At 42.9% G+C, this 23,705-nt stretch overlaps 1 protein-coding gene across 7 annotated transcripts in view; it reads right to left on the bottom strand.

The window, feature by feature from the left end:
• Sptbn1 (spectrin beta, non-erythrocytic 1) overlaps positions 1–23,705 on the bottom strand; it is a 169,275-nt gene that overhangs the window by 40,582 nt on the left and 104,988 nt on the right. For all 7 annotated transcript variants that reach the window (XM_021211374.2, XM_029545478.1, XM_029545476.1 and 4 more), the window contains 14 exons: positions 19,040–19,213; positions 16,429–16,520; positions 14,560–14,640; positions 14,127–14,242; positions 11,406–11,518; positions 10,566–10,753; positions 9,107–9,224; positions 7,825–7,983; positions 6,940–7,242; positions 5,107–5,260; positions 3,224–4,094; positions 2,999–3,136; positions 1,541–2,297; positions 576–778 (listed from right to left, as the gene is read on the bottom strand). In XM_021211374.2, the coding sequence (XP_021067033.1) occupies positions 576–778; positions 1,541–2,297; positions 2,999–3,136; positions 3,224–4,094; positions 5,107–5,260; positions 6,940–7,242; positions 7,825–7,983; positions 9,107–9,224; positions 10,566–10,753; positions 11,406–11,518; positions 14,127–14,242; positions 14,560–14,640; positions 16,429–16,520; positions 19,040–19,213 (3,467 nt within the window). The remainder of the gene's footprint in view (positions 1–575; positions 779–1,540; positions 2,298–2,998; positions 3,137–3,223; positions 4,095–5,106; positions 5,261–6,939; positions 7,243–7,824; positions 7,984–9,106; positions 9,225–10,565; positions 10,754–11,405; positions 11,519–14,126; positions 14,243–14,559; positions 14,641–16,428; positions 16,521–19,039; positions 19,214–23,705) is intronic.

Below are 23,705 nucleotides of genomic sequence, written 5' to 3'. Positions count from 1 at the left end.
GACCAGATGGGTTTACTGCAGAATTCTATCAGACTTTCAAAGAAGACCTAATTCCAACTCTCCTCAAAGTATTCCACAAAATAGAAACAGAAGGAACTCTACCCAATTCATTCTATGAAGCCACAATTACTCTGATACCTAAACCACACAAAGATCCAACAGAGAAGGAGAACTTCAGACCAATTTCCCTTATGAATATCGATGCAAAAATACTCAATAAAATCCTTGCAAACCGAATACAAGAACACATCAAAATGATCATCCATCATGACCAAGTAGGCTTCATCCCAGGGATGCCGGGATGGTTTAATATAAGGAAATCCATCAATGCAATCTACTACATAAACAAACTCAAAGACGAAAACCACATGATCATCTCCTTAGATGCTGAGAAAGCATTTGACAAAATACGACATCCCTTTATGATAAAAGTCTTGGAAAGATGCAATTCTGATAAGTACCTATATATTGCTCTCTGGGAAGCTCAAACCCACAGTCCCAAGGACTTTGGGTTAGTGGCCAGAAGTTGAACCGTCCAGAGTATAGTTCAAGTCCAACATTCAAACACGTTGTACCTGTCATCAATAGAATCCACCTTCTCCTGGATGCGGTCCGAGTTGATGTTCCCATCGCTCACCAGTCTTCGGCCAGTCTCCACAACAGCACTGATCTTTTCCTCGTTGGCATCCATGGTGGTCATGAAGTCCTCCTGCTTTTTAATGGCTGCTTCAGCTCCTTCCAGGGTGGTGGGCATTTCAGTATGAGCCAAAACATACTCCTTGTTTTAAAAGAGGAAAAAAAAAATCCAAAATGACATTACATATCAACAAAGAAATCACAAGGACAGTTTCAGTGTATTTCCATTCCATAAAATAATTTATGAAGCAGGTAAAATTAAAAGTTTGTCAGACAAACAAAATACACACACACACACACACACACACACACACACACACACACACACAGATAAATGTCATATAATGTCATGTAGGTTTTCCTACAATAAACAAAGCTTGGTCTGTCGGCTAGAAGAGTCCTCTCAGGTCCACAAAAGCAGCAGCAGACCCTCTATACTCTCTTATGGGAGATTATAACCCTGATATTGGCAGCCATCTGCAGCTGCTTTTACTACTCTCTCTCATCTTTGCTTTGTATTCTTGGGTGAAATTCTTGATCTTTCTAGAACAAAAAATAATCCGCCAAAACTTGCTCACTGTATTCTTTAAATTGAGCCCACCCCCACCCCCAAACATTGCCTAACTAAATGAGGCGTTATAGAGACCTCAATAGTAATTACCACAGAATCATACTTTGGAAGGCAAAAGAGCTTCCTCAGAAATTTTCAATTCTAGGTCTTTACACCGTGAGGGTTTTCAATGCCATGAAGAGTTGGGGGTGGAGGGGCACCTGTTTCAAAATAACACACCTAATTTCATATAGGCATGGCTTAAGCCTGCTACTTAACCAAAAGTTTCCAGCATCAGCCAGGGCCTTTTTCAACGGGACAGATAGATGGAAGCCAGGTCATGTGGAACATTACCTGGTTATTAAGAAAAGCTTCAGCTTGTTTCGTGTCCCTAAGGAACTGCTGGTAGGCATGGGACTGGGAGAGGAGGCTTTGCCTGTTCTCCCACATTTTGTGGAGCTCATTCCAGCCAGTGTCCAAGGCCTGCAGCCGCTGCCGCAGAAACATGTACTGAGCATCGGTCTGCCCCTGCGTGACCATCTCACCCATGTCCCGCATCTTCTGGTAGTCTTCCTCATAATTGTCGATCTCATTTTTTATATTCTCGTGCTGTGTGAGAAGCTTCTCAGCCTCAGTCAGGGTGTTGGGCATGTCCTCTGAGGCGATCGCAGTCTGGGTCCTGGAGAGCCAAGACTGGAAGTCATCCAAGTCCCGCAGAAACTGCTGCAGCTTGCTGGCCTCTCCCAGTGAGGCCTCTCGGTTCTTCAGGGTTGTCTTCATTTCCTCCCACACATCACTGATCTCGGCCAGCCGAGACAGGATAGCTTGAGCCTGGTCAGGGTGCTCGGACTCCAGCTTCTCAGCTTCTTTCTGCAGGTCACTCAGCTTTGCCTCAATGGCTACCAAGTCCCGTTCCATGCCAGTCAGCTTGCGCTGCAGGGCCATGACACCTGCCAGGTCATTGCCAAGGTCTTGGGTAGACTCGATGACCTTGGTCTTCTCCCGGATCCAGGATTTGGTTTCATTGCACTCGAGGTGGTAGTTCTGGATGCTCAGGGCAGACAGAAGAGCATCCTTTTTCCTGTCTACCAGTTCTCTGAACTGACTCCACCTGTGAATGTAGACAGCACAAGAAGGGACTCAGAATATATGGTAGATTACTTTTTTCCTTTCCATCTTTCTCTGAATTTCTCTGTTTTGACTTGTGTGCTTTTAAATCATGTCATTCAGTAAATGTCAATCAGATGGCATCGTGTAATGTAGTCCCACAGGTCAAGTAATTCGTGCCTGCTGTACTCATCATACATTTCAAAACTTCTCTGGAGGAATATTTCCCCAAACCAGACTGACAGTAAGCTTTTGAACAATCTACTCAAATATGCCTGCTCCACAGAAAGACAGGAACAGGACAGGAGTCTTCCCTGATAACTGATGCTATCTTTGGCAAATCAAGCTTCATTACAGAACCCTGCTCTAGACTTCAACTTAAAGGGACAACACAGACAGGTTCTATCTTGCTGTCTGTCTTCCACCATACTGGTTATAGGTCACCAAGGCTCCAATTTTAATTTGAGGAGAAGTTAGGTACTGGGCAGCTTTGACTCATGTCCTGAATAATGTAACCTCACTTTAAAAGCTGCTTCTTGCAAAACATGGAGAATACTTGGTAAAGCAGATGCCACTGTCATGACATCCATGCTACAAGGCCAGTGAACCTGTGCAGGAAACTCCTAAGAGCAAAGCTGGGCAAGCACCATCACTCTCACCAGAGCCACATGGGGAAAGCAGGCACCCTGCTCATGCCATGCATACCTCGTGTTGAGTTTGTCTTGCTGAGCTCTGATTTCCTTTTCACTGGGGTGGCCACTGTGCATCAGCTGCCGTGCAATCTGGTTCACCACAGCAACCCGGGAAGCCTGGTTGTTCATTTCTGGTTCTAGGCTTTCAAATCTGAGAAAAGCAATTTAAAAGAGTAATGACTTTAATGGCTTATGTTTCAGTCCATAGCCTCAGGACCCAGGTAGTAACTTTACTTACCTGTGCTGGATGACTTCCAGGTCCTCCAGCTTCTCTGGGATCTGCATGTTGTTGAGCCACTGCTCCTTCTCGTCAATCCAGAGCTCACAGGCATCAGCCTCACTGAACATCTTGTACAGGGCCAAGGTGTCTTGCAGAGCCTGCTTCCTTAGCCGTGTTAACTCTGCCACTTCCTTGTAGCGCTCCTCAATTCCTGCCAGCCGGCCCTTCACATCTGGAGACTCTGCATGTGCTTGTGGAAGGGCACTGGCTTGCTCATGCAGTGTGTCAATAGTGGGCCTGTAGTTGGTGATCTCTTCTGCTACATCTTTATGCTTCTTGACCAGAGACTGTGTGGAGTACTCATCATGGCCCACATCATTGCTCGAGACAATCTTGAGTATATCTAACATCCAAGCATCAATATCATCAGCATCAGCCTGGAACTGGTGCAGTAATGAGGCCTCCTCTAGGCGCTTCTTCCTAATGGCTGAGAGCTGTTCCAGGTTGGCCCACTGCTCCCGGATATAAATGATTCTCTCACGGATCTTTTCTGATCCAAAGTGTTCCTCCGCAATCATGTCTTCACCTTCTTTAATGGCCTGCTCAAAATGGCCACTACGGCCACTCATTTCATCCTCAAATGCCCGGTGCTTGCTCAGTAGGCGCATGACACTGGTCAAGTCTTTCCCGTAATCATCAGAGGACAGGATCTTCTCCTTCTCTCGTATCCAGCCTTCCTCTTCTGCCATCTCCCAGAAGAACTTCCAGAGGCGACGGGACTCTTCCAGGCGAGCCCTACGCTCAGCTGCCAGCTGACAAAGCTCTTGATAGCAGAACTCCATGTGGGCAACACGGTCTCGAATTACCTGGGGGTCACATGGCTTGTAGCCTGTTTTAACACCAAGGAAAGAATGCTAAGTCTCCAACAGTTCCCTGTTCATTTGCAGACAGTACCTATGATCCATATTCTACTTTGGCTCCAGTCTAAGCAGTGTCATGTAAAGAGCCAACAGGTCACTTCCTGAGATACTGACTAGAACAGGAAGAAAGGGCTATGACAAGCACTGCACTTTTGCCCAACTGTAGACAAAGAAATCACTTATAAATCAAGAAAGCACATGTATCATATGGAAATAAGCAGCTGTGTTTATTTAGTTCTTAAGAAGCAGTGGTGGCGCATGCCTTTAATCCCAGGACTTGAGAGGCAGAGGCAGGACAGCTACACAGAGAAACCCTGTCCCCCCCCAAAACAAACAAACAAACAAACAAATAAATAAAATAGCAAGGCCCTGGGCTGGAGAGATGGCTCAGCAGTTAAGAGCAGTGACTGTTTTCCCCAAGATCCTGAGTTCAAATTCCAGCAACCACATGGTGGCTCACAACCATCCGTAATGAGATCTGATGCCCTCTTCTGGAGTGTCTGAAGATAGCTACAGTGTACTTACATATAATAAATAAATAAACCTTTGGGGGGGGAAAAAAGGTGTGCATTCCCTCTGCCCATCTTATTTAAAGAAGCAAGGTCCAGTCCTCTCAACATCCTCAATAGCACGTGACTAGGTGTCAAAGCTGCTCGAGCAACCACAGTAGGCCATTGGTACACATCGTTAATGAGCATGGACTGGAAACATTATCACTACCAGATGCTAAAGCTCTCAAAAACAGATAGCATTTGAGTATTTAAGAAAAATGTGTCTATTTCAGAAAAGGATAGTGCTGAAATATCAAAACTAAAAGAAAACACTGCAGTGACAAATTATGACCTGGAGGTAAACAGTCCTTCCAGAAACCCTAAAATGGTGCAGTAACTTACAAGTCCTGTTGCCACACACAATGTTTGCAGTTCATGAAGATAAATTTCCATTGCTAAGGTGATAATGCCTAGAGCAGTCCATTCTTACCTTCCCCATCTGTTGCAAACTTCTGGGCAGAGGCATTCACACCTCTTACACGCTCTGCTTGGATTGCAATGTCTGCTTCAACCAGCGCATGCTTCTGTAATAAGTCTTCAACACCAAGTAAGTGTTTGCCATAGTCTTGAGACAGCAATAGCACCTGTGTACAAAGCGCAACAGAAATGACATTGTGAATACAACTGATTTCAGTATATCAGCACAGCTGTACCGCCCCTCTGGTTTGTCACTGGCCACCTTTGGGCAAGACGATGCCAAATAAGTCACAACAAAACAAACATGAGACCTAGATCAGGAGAGACACAATGAACTAAGGACAATGTGCCTTGGCAAAAGCAAATAAAATTCACATTAAAAATACAGAATAAAAGGGAAAGTCCTCTTAAGGGACCCTCTCTCAAGAGCCTTTCTGCTAGCTATACAAGCAATAGGAGAAGCTACTTAACAGCTTGTATGCCACATCTTTAACCCAACAAGGTCAAGTGCCACGTCTTTTTTTGTTCTTTCTTTCTTTCTTTCTTTCTTTCTTTCTTTCTTTCTTTCTTTTTTTTTTTTNAGACAGGGTTTCTCTGTGTAGCCCTGGCTGTCCTGGAACTCACTTTGTAGACCAGGCTGGCCTCGAACTCAGAAATCCACTTGTTTCTGCCTCCCGAGTGCTGGGATTAATGGCATGCGCCACCATGCCCGGCTCAAGTGCCACGTCTTTAATTAGTAAGGAGACCACAGTCAGGTACCATGTCACTATTATGAATTCACTGGAATTTTCTTGTTCTTCATTTAACTTGTAATTTTTTCTCCCATCTACCATCCAACATCACCTTCAGATAAACTTTCTATTTCACTCTTAACAGTTCTCAGGAAACTATGTTAACATGAATTATTGTGTGCATATTATGATTTATAAAGTGAAAATCATATCTTTGCTATACTTTATGAAAATTTCTATTTTAAGAGGTCAAAGATCAAACCTAGTGACATTCTAAGTGTGAGGTAATAGCAGAGGGAAACTGGAGTTATCAGCTCTCCTTGTTCCTCTGTCACCACAACTTAAGACGCAAGCAGCAGGTAAAGACTGACATCTAAGGGCAGAATTCTCTTACATAAGAAACACTGTGTTCTGAGAGAAAAGAGGATGGTCTAAACACTACTCTCTTCTGTTACACGTCCCATTGCCATTAGGGATAAAAGCTTTCCAGCTCAAAAACTGTTCAATAAAGATGCTGCATCAGAAGAAACCAACAGGCACAGGGCTGTGGCACAATGGCATAACTCTAGGCTCAGAAGTGCCAGGGACAGAGGAGAAAGCACAGAAGAGCACTGCAGCCATTGTCATCCAGTCCCACAGCAACCTGTACACATCTTACCACACTCCAGCTTCTGAGAGGTCACGAGGTTTGAAGGAGAGGAAATGATACAGCATTAAGATCTGAATTCTGGCTTCCTAGCTTCTGGCCTATGCTTACCACCACCCTCCATTTGCATATATGATCCTAGCACACTATTACTAATACACAGATCACTGAACATATTAACAATGAAAAGGAAAATCACGATTCTCTACATTGGTACATACTTCAGATCAATCTAAATCACTGCCATCAGATCTGGGATATAAAGCTGGTCTCTTTTACAACTTTTCCATGGTGCTCATCTCATTTAGATAGTGAGCTAGCCAGCTTATTAGCACTGTGGCCTCAGTCTGGCTTTGCAGAAGAGTGCACGGGACAAAGGGCACTAGTGCATGACTCCCTCCCACAAAGAAAAGGTCTGTCTGACTGAGTCAGCTCTGGCCTCCCCTGCCTTCCTTTGGTCAAATGTTACCTTCATTTCATCCATCCAGTCCATAATATAAAGCATTTCCTGAAATATCTTTTGCAATCCCAGGTTCATCTCAAGACGCTGCCTCCTGGCCCTGAGCAGTTCCAGCAAGTATTCCCAGAGCCGGATGACATTGTCCTTCCTCGCTGTGATACGCTTGATGTCATGGTAGTTCTCTGCTTCAAGCTCCCTGGCCACGGCCACCACGGCCTGAACTCGTTCTTCATATGCAGCGATGTCTGTCTCAATGGCCTCATGTTTTTTGGTGGCAGCCTCAACTGCGGGAAGGTCAAATCCAAAGTTGTCCTACAGACAGACAGAACAAAAAGAAATATAAAGAAACGTAAGTCACCTGAGCGGGGTGGGGGAGGGAGCACAACACAGTATGTAAGCCGACTTTGCCTCTGGTTTCTCACTGCCCTCGAACCCTTCAGATGTGTTCCTAACAGTACATAAGAAACCTCTCACTTTACGGAGGGCCTACCATCTGACTTAAGATCCTGAAGTACGTTGGACTTTGTCAAGCCAAGGGAAAGAAAGTTGCTCTTGTATTTCATGACCAGTGTCACACTTTGAGAAGATGGTTGGTCAAATACTGAGGGAAAGAACCAGGGGAACTTTTAAAGCTTACATGAATGTGAACAATTCAGTCACAGGCTCTGAACAAACTGCTCGAGCTCCTTCTAAGTCTATGACAAGTTAGACAAACAGACAAGAAAGTATATCAGAAATTTTAAACATCCTTTGTGCAAATGCAAGTGATGACTGGTCAGTAACGTCACAATACTGGATGTTGTTAAGTGCTGTCCTGAGCTCCAAGGCCTCTTGGAAAGAGCTAGCATTGCTTGGCTACCTCAGAAACACTTGCAATAGTAATTTAGACAGAACCTGAGACACAAGACGTTGGTTTTCGCTCAGCCATGTCTCCCTCATAGCTGCCTTGCGATCAAATCTGCGGGCGAGTTGTTCCAGTTTTTCCTGCCGTATGAGCTCATTCCGCAGAGCCAGTTCTCTCTCATGTTCTGCTTTTTCCAGTCTTTCCCAGGCCTGTAGTAGTTTAAAAAAAAAAAAAAAGAAGCATGGTTTCCTGCAACATTCAAGGAGCTGTCCTTGACTACAACAACAGCTAGTATTGTCCAAAGGATCACAGGACTTGAAAGGGAAACAACATTTCTACCCTTGAGAAAAAGATACTTTTCTCCCTCAGCACAGTCTCATGGGAACACACCCTGTGTTCAAAGGTCCTGCCAAAGGCTTGGAAGCCAACACTTCCAGGGTAAGAGCGACACAAGGACATCTAAGCAGCTCTCATAAATACAAGAAGTAAACTGACTTTCACTCCACCCAAAAATGAACATGCCTGAATTTTTCTTTCAAAATCCTGACATTAAATTCATTCCCAAGCTGGGAGTGGTGGCGCACACCTTTGATCCCAGCACCCGGGAGGCAGAGGCAGGTGGATTTCTCAGTTCGAGGCTAGCCTGGTCTACAGAGTGAGTTCCAGGACAGCCAGCGCTACACAGAGAAACCCTGTCTCAAAAAACCAAAAAAACCCAAATAAGTAAATAAGTAAGTAAGTAATGAAATAAATAAATTTCATTCCTGAAAATGTCTTACTTAAAAAAAAATTTTTTTTAAATCCAATCAATGAATGCTCAAAGGATCCTGGGTACAAATGAACAGTTCTATATTTTTTTCTAGTTTTCATTTGGAAATAATACCCACAGTACAAATCTGTACTTGCAGGCATGTGAGACACAACAATGAAAACAGCCTGTATATATAACAACTCCTCTGACAGAGAGAAACAACATCTATGTTTACAACCCGCAGACATTCCAAGCACGTGGAACCAGACTTCCAGTTCCTCTCTATGCATCAGGAAAACATCTGAGTTGAGTGTTTCACAAAGATGAGGACTAAACCAAGTATCTGCGCAACAAGGTAAACTGTGAGCTAAGGCTGTTGACAAAGTCTAACACTGCCTTCAGAGCTCCAGTGGACTGACCTATTACAACTCTTTGCTGGACCTTCTGCTATTCCCTGCCATCTACAGGAGGATGCTGGGAGTGATCCTGGCATTTTCTTGCCCTCCTAAATAATCAAGCAGAGAGGAAGTCAAGCCTGTTGGATAGGGGGACCAACACATGAGCATGGAGGTCAGCTTCACCTTGTTGATATCAGAGATGAGCTTCCCTTCTCGGGGCATGTAGACCTTCTGATTATTAGCTCTCATCTTGCTCTGAATTGTGAAAAGCAGCACCTCCAAATTCCCCTTCTCGGTAAACCTGTAGAGAAAACCAGCCGTGACCATTACTGTGCCTTTTTCCTTCAAGACCAAAAGTTCATTTATTAGAGAAAAATGTACTTCACATAGTCACGGAATTTTAAAATCCTTTTCTGTAAAATCTGTACACTGGAGCAGCGGCAGGTTAGTCAATGGGTCTTTATGGACCTGGGAACTGCAGCATTGCTTTGTGGCTGCTTGTTGTTGCTAGGACTGATGTTTGAGAACATCAAGGGAATAAAGTATTCTTACTAGTAACCTCAACCAAGGTTTAGACCGTGTGCTCTAGACCAGTGGTTCTCAACCTGGGGTTCCCCCCCCCCCCCCGCCAGGAGGACTTGTCCTCAAGGGCCTCAGCACTGGGAAGGGTGAGAACTCCTGCCCTGGACAACGGACTTCATCCAGAGAGGTGGATGAACAAGTCAGCAAATGTCTGATCTACATTTTCAGTGGGCTTGAAAGACCTCCCTCACCAAAGAATTTACAACTGAATTTTCACAAGAAACGAAAGGACTTATTTGGAAGTATTGTAAACAAGAAATAAAGTCCATAATTCTTACTTAATTATATCAAAATACTAAACTCAAAAATTATCTGCAGGGGGTTGGAGATGGTTTAACATGTCCAGGCATTGGCTGTGCGAGTGTAAGGAATACAGAGAGATCTCTACACGAGCATTAAAAGCTGCCGCAACTATGCTAGTGATAGCGGGAGGGTCACTCTAGCTTCTTCAGGTGTGTTGAGAGAGCCTGACTCAAGTTAATAAGGACACCAGACACCTTTGGTCTCTGAGCATGAACACAGTTGTGCATTTCCAAACATATACAGGTACATACATCACATACATTTGAAGAAAAAAAATTAACTTTTTTAGGTAGCAAAACTCTATCTCGACTGATATGCAATGATTAACTGTCTTTACCTAACACAATATTAATGTCAGCACATGCTTGATTACAGGATATTTTACTGGATCTGTCCAGGGTCTTATATACTATGTATGCAATTACAGGTGTGTGCTACCACACCTGGCTTCACTGTGTTGCTGTTGTAAAATCTACAAAGCATTGCATGCAAGGGTTTGAGAAGGAACTGAGGACTTTTATTATTCTTCGGTTCACACATATCCTGAATGTCAATGGTACAGTCTACTAGGTAGGGCCCAGGGGAAACATGATGTCTAACAATTCTCAGCAACTACAAATCAGACAAGAAGGAAAACAGGCTACTAGGAGGGACACTGAGTTAACAGAGAAAATAACAAACGTTAGAAACAGGTGACTTTGGGCTGCTGCACGTCTGCTCCCATACTAATGGCAATACATTATTCTCTGCCTCTTACTTAGGTGGTTTCTCCACTGTGCGGTACGTGTTGAATGCCTGAAGCTGCTGTTGGACCCCAACCAGTGAATTAGCAAATTTGCGGTTGTTTAGGATGATGATGGTTTGTTCAATCCACTCCAGAAGGTCAGAAGCAAGTGACTCATACTTCTCAATCATTTTCTCTGTTTCTATAGCATTATCAAGCACCTGAAATGAAGGGTTAGAAAACCAATACCCAGGTGTCACCAGTGAAGGAACACATGCTACTAACATATTTCTCTCTCTCTCCCCTCCCCCTCCACACGTAATGGCCAGCTATCCTGTGGTTCTGTTCCTTGACAGAGTATTTTAACTTAAGAGTAAAAAGGCATGCAATCTAGACCTATTACCCGTGAGCAGTGGCAGCCTAACTCAACTGGAACTGGTTCTGAAGCCACCCAACCACCCAGGATTTCTGTAATTCCTACAAAAGCAAAGAGACCTCTAGATTGGGGGGCAGGGAACAAAACAAAACAAGCAAAAACAAGCCAGTGAACTCTGCCTACATGAGATGAAGTCCTAAGACTAAGGCTCTTTTAAAATCATGGTCTGTAAGATTTCCTGACCAGGGTAAAGCCAACTTAGTTAGATTTTAAACAGTGGATTTCCTGTGAAGGATGACAGGAGGTTTGTGTCTGAGATCTCTCCTCAGTTCCTTTTCCGAGATTCCCACCATCACTCTGCTTCTCAATACCTTTGGGAAGACAATGGTTCTACTACTGTCAAGTACTGCTTGCTACTGGCAAAAGTGGAGTCCACAGAAGAACAAGGGCTCAGAAGCAGTGCAGGAGGTGTGCTCTGATGTGTGTAAGAAGCTCACCTTTCCAATGCGCTTTCCTTCGACAGCCAAGGCCTTCATCTTGGAGAAGTAGTGGTAGTAAGTCACCACGTATGTGATGATAGACTTCTCATCAGGGTGGTCCACACTGATATCTGTAACCAGAGGGCTTCACTCAGAGTGCTAGACATCATGCCACCACCAGGGCAGCAAAAGCAGCTACAACATCCAGCATCACTTAACCATCCAGCAACTTCTTAGTGTTTGAAAATTCTGCCATCACATAGTTAATTGCCCAACAGGGAAGACAGCACACCAGATTCATTTAGCACATGGATATTTACAAATGCATCTGCAGAAGGCCAGTTTGTTTCCTCACCTTATTCTCAACCCCTAACACCAAACTGGGCTGTGGTCAGACACCACATCTCAGCCCATGACACACTCATCTCTGGACAACTTTTGTCTCCTTTTACCTGAATCCAGGTAGTGACAAATTTTAACGTCACACCCTCCTGTTCACATAAACAAACTTAAAACAATGGCTTCCTCAATGGGCTTCTCTGTTGCCCCACTCAACCCAGGCTGGCCCTCAGAAGCATGAACACAAAATGCCCTTTAGTGTGAGTACAGTTCCTTCAGTTCTTTTATCAGGCTATTTCTAAGTGCCATGCATTACTCTAGATGTTTCTAATTCCATAGGAGGATATGCTTCTTCACTATGTTACATATATGCCCTGTACTTCCAATACTCCCACATTCCTTACAACCAGCCTTTGCCTGAAAGGGTCTTCTCCCACTCACATTTACTACTGGCTCAAAAGGAGCAGCTCAAGAGCTACAACCCCACTACATGTACTTCTTATTCCTGTAGTTAAATTACTTTCTTCTTCCTGCCTTGGGACTCTGTATAAATGGATACATAGTCTGCTTTCTGCAAGATATTATTTACTCATACCTTTTTGCTTGTAAGCCTTAATCCTAAAGGGTTAAGACTCTATTGTAGACTTCTTACACCACTCCACCTTCCAAATTCCTGAAGGTAGAGGGTCAGCGTGTATTCAGTGAAGCAAATAAATGAAAATGACACATCATGGGAGTGGAAATGTTCAGAGAAACACTCAACCAGGAACAGATTAAAATTAACACACACACAAGTTTCCTATCTGTCAGGTTCTTTTTTCAATACATTCCACACACAACCTTATTTCTATTCTGTAAATAGTACAGTGTGGAGGAAAACAGTTTCTTTAATTTTAAACATGAAAACTCTAGGGCACAGGGTAGAATCCTCTCAGCCCCACTTGTTATCAAGGCAGCAACGGGACCAAGAGTCAAACTGCAGCTGGTGTTGCTGGTGCACAGTCCTCAGTCTCCTCATCGCCATCAATGTCCACAAGAGGCGGTTTGAAGAGAGAGAGAGACAGACAGACAGAGTGCTGTATCTAATTTAGCAAGCATAAAATATTGATATACCTGGAGTAATAGAAGGCAAAAATTTCCAATCTATTAATATATTAATACATTTCGACTGATATCCTTTGGAATACTGGACAACTAGTGATCAAGGTTAAAACCATAGGAAGTAAGACATTAAATGCGATTTTTAGCTCCAGTCTTGTGATCTGAGAAATATCAGTCTCCCTGTTATACTCACTGAAGATCAGAAAAATTAATGAATGGTGTTAATAAAAAGCCTGTGTACTAGGAGAAGGAGAAAGAGGTTTGGTCTAGCAAAGGGCTAGACCTAAGGAACACTGCTCACAGTGAGGAAGGAGTTAATTAAACATGAAGATTGATCACAGCTCAAGGAATTTTAGCTTTTTTCTTATGTCAAGAAACCACTTAATGGGTTAGCCTAAGATAACTGTATCTTGGCTTCCTGTAATCTTATGCACCGGAGAACAGCAAAAACTAGCTTGGCAGTCACATGACCTCAAGGTGCCCTTGGGGAGATCAACTTCCTTTTCTAGATTTATAAGAACTTTAAACTTTCACACACACATTTTTATCTCTAATATTTGCTTACAGCTGAAAGGATCTCTAAGCCTGTAGTATTACAAACTAAATAATTCCTTTATGATTTAAATATTTCTCAAAATTAGAAAAAGTTCTTCTGAAATCCCACATTGCAACAGGACCTAGAAATGAGGACTTTGTATAGGCTGTTCCAGACTAGCAATCAGCTCCACGTAGATGAGATACAGTCTATTATAAGAAAACTGTGCCTCTGTTTCATCCACTCACACATTCTCTTCTTTAAGCTCCAGCATCCTAAGAATGCCCTCGTCCTCACCTCCCTCACCCTCAGCACACACATCCTCATGAATATCAGCCAACGAGCATTCACTGAGTGCTATGCTAGGTCTTCTCAGGAAGCACAGGTGCTGAGAACCTCCAGTGACACCCACTGCCTGCTAAACAGCCTCAAAAGGTTCACTTTCAGCCTACAGAGGGAAGGCGACCCTTCTCCTAGAGGTTCTTTACACCACTCCCAGAGTCCCTCAATGCTTTTCTGGCTTTTTACCTTTGCGTCCTCTCTCACACACCCATCTTCAAAGTCTGGCCAAACGTAACTCACTCTGTAAATCCTCAACTGTTGCCAGAGCTGGAATTTTAAATTATCCTTCTACCTTTGCTTTTGATAATTCTCAAGGCATGCTGTACACACAGAGCACCTTTGTACAACACGAAAAAGACTTTACATTAACTTTACATGCTAGAGATGTTCCAAGTCCCACCTTTCATATCTCGGATCCTTACCTTCAGGGTCTAACAGTTTGGTGAGGCCAAGGTGCTGCTCTGCCAGGTTAAATGCATTCTGCAGATTGTAGTGTGCATTAGATTTCTTCAGTTTATCAAAATCTATCAGGTCAGGCCTATACAGAATGACAGTGGAGCATAAGAAACATTATGCCTTGGAAACAAAGCAAGTGTCTAATGAGGCATGATAACTGCTCCAGAGAATGCTAAAATAATAACATAGTGGAGTAAAATTACAGTTTTATGTAATCATCAAACAATGATACATGGTTTTTGAATAATGAACTCACACATTCTCCCTAATACGAATGCAGGAATTTCTACTATGGCACAATATCTAACCCACAGGCAGGAGATACCACAACTCATCCAGGTCTGCGACAGAAAATGGCACTGTATCTTTCTACCTTTACCATGATTCCTTCAAACTTACCGGTGTTTATGTATCAGTGCATTGAAGGCCATGCCATCCCTCCAGCTAGTGGTGAAATTGTGAATGTTGACATTGGGGTACCTGTCAAAGACAGATCACAAAAGCAAAACAACAATTACCAAATAAAAGTTTATGCCTTTGGTAAATGTGTTCACTGTAAACTCAAGGTCATATCTCAATAATGACAATTTTATCTGAGCATGTGTCCCCTTAAGATCAGGTTGCTGTAAAATAAAAATAAAATAGATAGCTGTATTTCTTTACAACTGCTTGGTAACTCAATTCCATAAGATGTGAACTGTGTTCCCTTAACCTACTGTGCCATCTCACCAGCCCCAAGGTAAGGTAGTTTTAAGAGTAACACATTAATTAACCTGAAAAAGAACTGATTCTCATTAAGAACCAAGGACTCTGAAATAATTTCATCAGCACTTTACAGGCTTTAAAAATATGCATTTTAGGGCTGGTGAGATGGCTCAGTGGGTAAGAGTGCCCGACTGCTCTTCAGAAGGTCCGGAGTTCAAATCCCAGCAACCACATGGTGGCTAACAACCATCCGTAACAAGATCTGACACCCTCTTCTGGAGTGTCTGAAGACAGCTACAGTGTACTTAAATATAATAAATAAATAAATCTTTAAAAAAAAATATGCATTTTATTCCATTTTATTTATGTATGTGTGTGTTTTGTGTGAGTTTATGCACATCATGTGCATGAAGGGGCCCACAGAATCCTGAGGGAACAGGAGTTCCAGCAGTTGTGAGCTCCTAGCGGTGGGTGTTGGAAACAGAACCTGGGTCCTCCCGGAAAGCAGTGAGAGCTGAAAACTTCTGAGCCATTCCATGTTTATGTTGCATGTTTAGTACAGCTGAATTCACACAAGGTCAATAAGCAACAATAAGTTGCAGTGTCAAAGCATCTCCAAATTGGGTTTCAGTGAAAGAGTTCAAGGAAAACCAGGACAGGCTTACATAATAACTGCTTCTAAATTTGCTGTGTAAAGCTCACCAAATGGCAGAAATTAAAAGGAGAAAACTCCCAAATGCATTTAAAAAGTATGTGGGTTTGCTTCTTAGAAATGCTCTAAAAAGGCTGGCGAGATGGCTCAGCAGGTAAGAGCAATGACTGCTCTTCCCAAAGTCCTGAGTTCAAATCCCAGCAACCACATGGTGGCTCACAACCACCCATAGTGAGATCTGACGTCCTCTTCTGGTGCATCTGAAGTTAGCGACATTGTACTGATATATAATAATAAATAAATCTTTGGGCCAGAGTGAGCAGGGACTGAGTGAGCAGAGCCGACTGGAGCAAGTGGGGTTGACCATAGGGAGCAGAGGTCCTAAAAATTCAATACCCAACAACCACATGATGGCTCAGAACCATCTATACAGCTACAGTGTACTCACATACATAAAATAATCTTAAAAAAAAAAAAGAAAACAAAAAGGCTTATAAGGTATATATATATATATATATATATATATATATATATATATATATACACACATACACACACACACACACATATATATATATATATATATATATATATATATATAAAAGAAATGCTCCAAGAATTTTATAATTTAAAATCTAATTGTCCGTGGAGCTTTCTGATAAAGAGAATGCAACTGCTAAGGAAATAAGATACGCTCCAAGTATAAATCACATCTCTTTCCACTCTGACAGCCAGTTCTGAAATGTCACATAGCAACTGTTTATGTGGTAACAAGACATCTCAGCGGAAGCTGTGAAAAGATACTTGTCAGCACCTTCGCAGTGATGCACAGGGAACTTAATCCTGGAGGATTCCTAGTGCCCCTTGTGTTTAATCCTGGAGATGCCTGTGTCCTTCGAGTGCACACTCACCCAGCTGTCTTCATCTGGCACCAGAGCAGCAGTGCATCCTTAGCAGACTTTTTCTCTTTGTTATCTTCAGTCTCCACACTGATATCCTGGATCTAAAGTTTCAGAAGAAATATTAGGCAAACACCCAACCGCTGTACAAGCCTGAGAGCCACTGAAACACAGGTCTGCATTTATATGAAATAGATCAAAGTCTTGCCCTGCATGCTCTACATGTCAGTAAGAACTGTCAGGTTCACCTCAGATCCTCCAGAACTAGGTTTCCTATTCTACACACAAAGCCAGAGGGATGACTTGTTCCATGAGTGCCTCTGCAGCACTTATGAAGAGGCCATGTATGGCCCCTGGGGCCTACAAGCTAGTGTGGGTGGTTTCTCATAGAAACCAGAAAAGTATTTTGCTGAGGGCAAGATATGTATCATTTCCTATAAGACAGACAGAACCTGTTAAATGCTATGCTTCCATGCTCTCTATTTGTAAGTTCACAAGTTCAACATTAGACATTGTGATGGTTTGTATATGCTTGGTGTATCACTGTGGGTGTGGGTTTTAAGACCCTCATCCTAGCTGCCTGGAAGCCAGTATTCTGCTAGCAGCCTTCAGATGAAGATGTAGAATCCTTAGCTCCTTTTGCACTATGCCTGCTTGGATGCTGCCATGTTCCTGCCTTGATGATAACAGATTGAACCTCTGAACCTGTAAGCCAGCCCCAATTAAATGTCGGCCTTATAAGAGCAGTCTTGGTCATGGTGTCTGTTCACAGCAGTAAAACCCTAAACAAAAAGTCTGATCTAATGGTACCAGAGTCAAGCTAAATGAGTTTTTTTTTCTCCCTCCCTACTTTTGGTCAAACAAAACATGTTCTCTCTCTCCCTCCTCACCCCCCTCTGAATTGTGTATCTGTGCATAACAGCATGTGCATATCACACAACACTATGAAAGAGGTCAAAGGACAACATGTGGAAGTTAGTTTCTTCCTTTCACCACATGGGAAGAACCACTGGGCCCTGAAGGGGTCTCATAAGGGTTTTCCTACCTGAGCACCTCAGCTTTTCCATCTCAGCGAAGGCAACAGTGGCTACCTCACAGCACTTCTGTGGTTAGCTGGTTGTCTGTTCTAAACTTGCTGCTGTTGTTTTGAGATGGGATCTCAAGCTGGCTTCAAATTATGCACTGGAAAACTACCTTGAATGAGTAACTCCAATCCTCCTGCCTCTATTGCCTAAATGCTAGGATTACAGGAATGTTCTACCACTAAAAATGTTAGCTCTTGGGATTAGGAGATACCTATCAGTTATATGATTTTAGATAAATGTTCCTAACTGTAGTCTGTGATTTTACCCCCTTTAACTAAATTTGGAACAAGAGGTGAGAATACAAGTAATGACTCAATAAAATAAATGTAGTAAAAGAAACTGCACAATGCCAGCTATAATACCAGCAGCCTTTGCTTCTTGATTTAAGAGGAGAAAGTATGCATTAGCAGGTTTGAGGTGAAGAAAAGGCAAATCGACAGTCATGTTTATTCAACTCAGTTCACTGTAAGAAGTCTGAAAAAGACTTGTCTACTCCAGCTCCCTGACATGGGCATTCACCCTCTATCAAGGGGCCACAATCAGAATGGCTTTCCATGTTCCCATTAATGTAGGCCAAGGCAATGGATGTCATCTTCAACAGTAATTCCCCACTTAGCCTACTGACACTCTTTGGAACTGGGCCTTGGAATCTGAATTATTAAGATGCTTTCTCAATGGCAGCAGTGAAGACAGATGACAAGTCTGAGCTGTCTCCCTTTGTAACTCTCCCTCTCTACACAGAGACATCTAGAACACTGCTAATTGGAAGTTATCAATCTTAGGAAGGCAACAGAGATGGAAAAGCATTATTCACAGGCTGGTTTCAGAGTTTGAACAGGAAAACTAAGACAGTTAAAATTTAGTTTTTGATTTTTACTTATCCCCATTTGTGTGAGATTTTTTTGGACACAAGGACTCATGCAAAAGATGGGACTTCTGGGAGATGTGTGGAGAGGAATTCGACACCAGGGCAGCAAGCTTCCAGCACTTCAAATTGTAACTGAAGAGTAAGAGCACAGAGCATCCTCCTGGACCGTGAGCCAGGACTAAACAGAGGTCCTTCTCCTGGGCCCCCTGGCCCCAAGGCAGCCTAAACTGTACACAAGACTTGAGGGAGTTGCATGGATTAAGGAGCCATCTCATACACGCTTCTATACAGAGATAACTCCATCATATAGTCACCAATTCAGATTCATCAAAGGCCTTTTGGCCCTTTCCTCCTGAAAACTGATCCTTTGCACCCAAAGGGGGATGAGAAGGTGAAAACGGAGCCCCTATCCTATATGGGCCACAATTTAACAAAGTCTAGCCAGCCTAGACCTTGGCTACTGAAAGCCAAACAGCAGAGATCAAATGTTCAGAGGTACCACATTACAAAGTCCCACTAAGACAGGAAAGCCACGTGTGCCAGGGGCAGTGAAATGTACAAGAACATGGTAGCTCTGACACTCCAGCAGGGTGGCATTAGCCTGGTCCCCGTGGAACAGAAAGCTCGTATGTGGAAAGCTGGTCTACATTCTTTAGGCCACGCTCCTTACCTGGAAGCGCAGAATAATAGTCCAGATGAGGCCAAGGGTCAGCCGGTGGTTTCCATCCACAATGTCATGGGAGCCCATGTTCTCAAGATGGACTCTCTGCTCTTTCAGGAATTGAAGAGCCTTGTCGACATTCTCCAAACAGTGGATCCGCATCCGTCCCTTAGTGGGTTTAGGCTAGAAACCAGAGAACAGAATGGAGACACTTTATTCAGAAAGGCAGAGGAACTATCCTGAATCATACATGCCTGTCATGGTTTGTGCCCAAACCCAAACTAAAATTTGTGTGCACTCATTTGGCCATGGAATCTTAGTGCTATTGCTGCCACTGCAACGGTAAGTAACACTGGTCATATGACTGAGGACTGAGAATCAGTGCAAAGGTAAATAATACTGGTCGCACAACCTAAGATTGAGAGTCAGTACTAAAGTTTATAAAGCCTGGTAGCACAAGACTGAAATCCCAGCTACTTAGAAATTGAGGCAAAAGGATTCTAAGTTCGAGGCTAGAATAAGCAACTAATTGAGACTCTGTTTCAAAGTAAGCATAATAAAGCAGGCTGAGTATACTGCTGGGTAGTGCAGACACAAGGTCTCAGGTCCAGTACCCACCACCAACCCACCAATTCTCCTAAATTACAGTATGCCAAGTCTTCTAGCTTGTGTTCTATTTGCTTCAGAGAGGTCTTCTTAAATGTTTAAGGTCTAGTATGGTACTCAGACTCATTCACGAAGCAATAAACTATTCTCAAGAGATAACAATGGTTTTTCCTAATTACATGGATTCCAAAAAGAAACTAGCTGCTGTCTGCTGAACACTACGACATGTGCATCTTTCTCCTTGGTGGTTTATGGCTAATCATATTCAAGTCTCAGTAGAGCCATGACTAAGAGCAACAAGTATTCTTATCCTTTTACTGCTGAGCTCAATTAATCTATCCAGCTAGCTAGTATGTAGCTCATTATATTTATGTTACACAAGAATACAGAATATAAGAGTGGTATGCATTTCCACGTGAATGGAAGGCAAGAACGCAGTTCTCATTTAACAAGTAGTTTTAAGAGCTATTTATATATTATTATGTTTCACATTCTTGAAAGTTGTAAGAAAGAGTACCGATAAAAACTGAACATGAAGGAACCCCTGAAGTTGCCCCTCAAGAGCTGCTAGCTCTGCCAAGGAGAGGAGCTCCCATTAATTATTATCAGATTTCTAGGGTGGCATGGGCCTATTTCCATGGTAACACACACACACACACACACACACACACACACACACACACACACACGTTTCTGCCCTGTATCATCACTGACAGGATCGTTTCAACTGCCATTCAATAGAAGCAAGGATGGCCATCAGGTTAATGGGACTCAGATCCAGGGGTCTCAGTAGGTAAAGCCCTCTAAGGAAATGTCAGTTTTCACTCACCCTCCTTGAATCAATTTCACAACTCTCTCTTTCAAAGCTCACACTGTTTATTCATTTCTTTATATTTTGGGGAGGGTTCTTCCTTTTTCTCCTTGCCTGACACTCCCAGTTCCATCTTCCATCAGATACCAAAGGAGAGAGAATTATGGACCAATTTTAAGGTCTGAAAATATAATTCTAATTGTCTAATAGTCACTACTCTGAGAATCAGTGCAGTCATGGGCTAATTCTCCTTCCCTGCATGGACTTAAGGTCTTTGAGAGCAAAGAGTAGAGTGGGCAGTCCCCCCCAGGTCCTTAACAAGGAAAACTCATGCTCTTTGCACTACATCAGGATTTAAGAAAGAGCAACAGCCCCTAGGAAATACCTCATCCTACATAACCACACACACACACACACACACACACACACACACACACACACACACATATCATCTACTGAGCAAAGTATGACAGACAGTACACATCAGTGGCTGGAGGACAAAGTATGAGGTTAACCTGAGCTATATGATGAGACCCTATCTCAAAAGAGAAAAGCTCCTTTCCACTAAGTACATATATAAAGCCAAATTCTTACCTCCAGATTCTTCCCTATTAAATGCTGAGCTCATCACAAAGTTCTTAAAGTCTGAGTAAACAACAAGGGACCTAACTCATTAGCCTGTAAGAAATGAGGTATCACCCATACCAACAGTTTGTAAACCTCAAAGCTATACATTCTCCAGGGCTAGAAAGATAGTTTAGGGGTTATGAGCACTGCCTGTCGGAGTCCCAGCACCAACATGTCAGCTCAAAACCATCTTTATCTTCAATTATGATACCCTCTTCTAGCCTCCACAGGCAACACACAGACATGGTTCACATATATTCAGGCAAAAACGCCCATACCCCCCCACCAACACACACACAATTTTTTTTAAAGGAACTCCAACTAAACAGGACACTTGAACTGTGCAGTCCGTCCTCTGATAAAACCCCTAAAACCTTGACCACACGATACTGATGTGTCTGACACAGCATGAGCTTCAGAGAATGCTTTCTTCCTAGATAAGCCTGACCTCCTACCTTCTGGCTACTTATCTGAGCCACTCCCCCTCCTGGGTCCCACTGAGCCTCAACTACCTAAGGTTTCTTGAGCCCTCATCTAAAGAGCCCTTTCTCCTTTTCTGTCTAACCCCAGGGCTATGCCTCTAATTGTCTGGCACCTTAGTATATTGTTCCTCATTATTTCACTTTCTACATTTATTTAAGTATGCCCCAAATTAGTAGGGGTACCAGTTTTTCCATGGCTGATTGTTTGAAACAAAGTAAAGTTTCCCATTTACAAATAATACTTAGAAAACAAACTGGCTCTGTGATCGGTCTACAAAACTCTTGTCTCAAAAACAAACAAACAAACAAAAAAACATAAGACAGGCGTGGAGGTACAATGCCTTTAATCCCAGCTCCCAGGAGGCAAAGGCAGGCAGATCTCTGAGTGTGAGGCTAGCCTGGGCTACAGAGAAAGGCTACATAGAAAAACACTGTCTCCAACAAAAACAGAAAGAAAAAAAAATTTTTTTTTTGTTATTATCATTTAACAAAGGCCATGGAAGAAAAGAAAAGGAAAAGAAAGAGAAGAAAACAAAAACAAAGTTCATTCTAAACAATTCAATGTGGGATATAAGGCTTAAATCTCATGGGAAATTTTACCATCTCCACTTAGCTCAAGCTGTTCTGGAATTAGTATTTGCAAAACCAACAGAACAAACAAAACAAAATACTTAAATTGTGTGTGTGTGTGTGTGTGTGTGTGTATACTTTTCTTCTAAGACACTGATTAATGGAGTAAGACAACAAAAATAAAAGCAAAATCAGTAACCAGCAGGCAATCGAACTTAATGATATCTGTGATTGAAAACAGCAGGCACTGGAGAAGACCCAAGTCTCTGGAAAGATTTACCTCAGTCAGAGAGGATCACTCCTGGCAACAGCAAGGCAGAAAACTGGCTATCTTCCCTAAAATTTTTCTTTGTCACAGAAGCATAGAAAGGTTGCAACCATAGTCAAGTTCTGACCTTGGTTACGACCTTAGGCATAACTTCACCATTTAAGTGCAAGCCTGGTGACATTAAGCTAGGTCCCTCTCTCCAAATGGGGATTATATGGAAGGTAAAACTCCATACTTTGGTCCCAATTTCATGTGGCTTTGAGATCAAGTCAGTTACTACAGTGTCAGGCACAGGTTCTGTGGTCACATTTTTTCCTGGCAAGGGTAGTCAACCATCATGAAGAGTTATAGTCTGCAGTGATTTCAGAACAAGGCACTGGAATGGAATGGTTTTATTTCTCAATAACTGATTCCCAATCAACAATAGTCTGATTGCTCTATGACCACATACCTGACATGAGGGTATGGGAAGAACATTTTGGATATTGGGCCAACTCTATGGGAAGGTGTGTGTGGGGGTGTCAGGATTTCTCTTCTCAAGAACAGAATCAAGTTCCATGGCAAGGCAGATGGCTACCTGAAGCCCCTGAAACGTATCTGATTCACTCTGTTAGCCTAAATCCAGATTGTGTTCAGGATCATTAACTCATTTCCCCTTTTCAGGTTCACTCAGTAAAAACACATGCAGACAGAACTTCCCCTCTGTAAGAGAACCTGAAACTTCATTAATAAAGTAAACTTGTAAATACCAGTCCTTCAAATATTTATCTACTATTCCCTGCTGAGCTAGTGAGAAGGACTAAGGACTAACATGCTAGTAACTGAGACAGGGCTGCAGACAGACTGCAGATGTCTGTTTCTCCAGGGTTTAGAGTGAAGGAGCAGAAAAACCAGAAGAGAAGGAACTGGCTGGCTGCAGAGTAAACTGGGCCATTAACTAACATAGAAAGCTTTGGAATCTGAATATGCGGAATCCTGTTGGGGCTCCCCGAATCCTAACAAGCCTCAGGAGCCAAGGATGAGAGTGTGGTTTGTGTCTCTTCCAGAATCCCACACACCAAAGAGAGAGCATGAGCATGCCCAAGTCAGCAGGAGCTAGCTTTACCTCACTAGAACATGAACAATTAGACTGTCCATGCTATAACCAAAGATGCCTGTCAGGAATAAATCAAAGAAGAAAACAAAAGGCTCTGACAAGGACTGCCTGGAGGGTGGCGGTGCCAGGTGTCTTCCATTCTCTAGCCCTAGTCGCCTAGGTTTCTAAGTCCCTAGAAAACCTAGAGAGAGAGAGAGAGAGAGAGAGAGAGAGAG

This window comes from Mus pahari, chromosome 13 (genome assembly GCF_900095145.1).
Source record: "Mus pahari chromosome 13, PAHARI_EIJ_v1.1, whole genome shotgun sequence".
NCBI lineage: Eukaryota > Metazoa > Chordata > Mammalia > Rodentia > Muridae > Mus > Mus pahari.
Note: the sequence above shows the minus strand (reverse complement) of the source record. Positions and strands in the feature narration are given on the sequence as shown.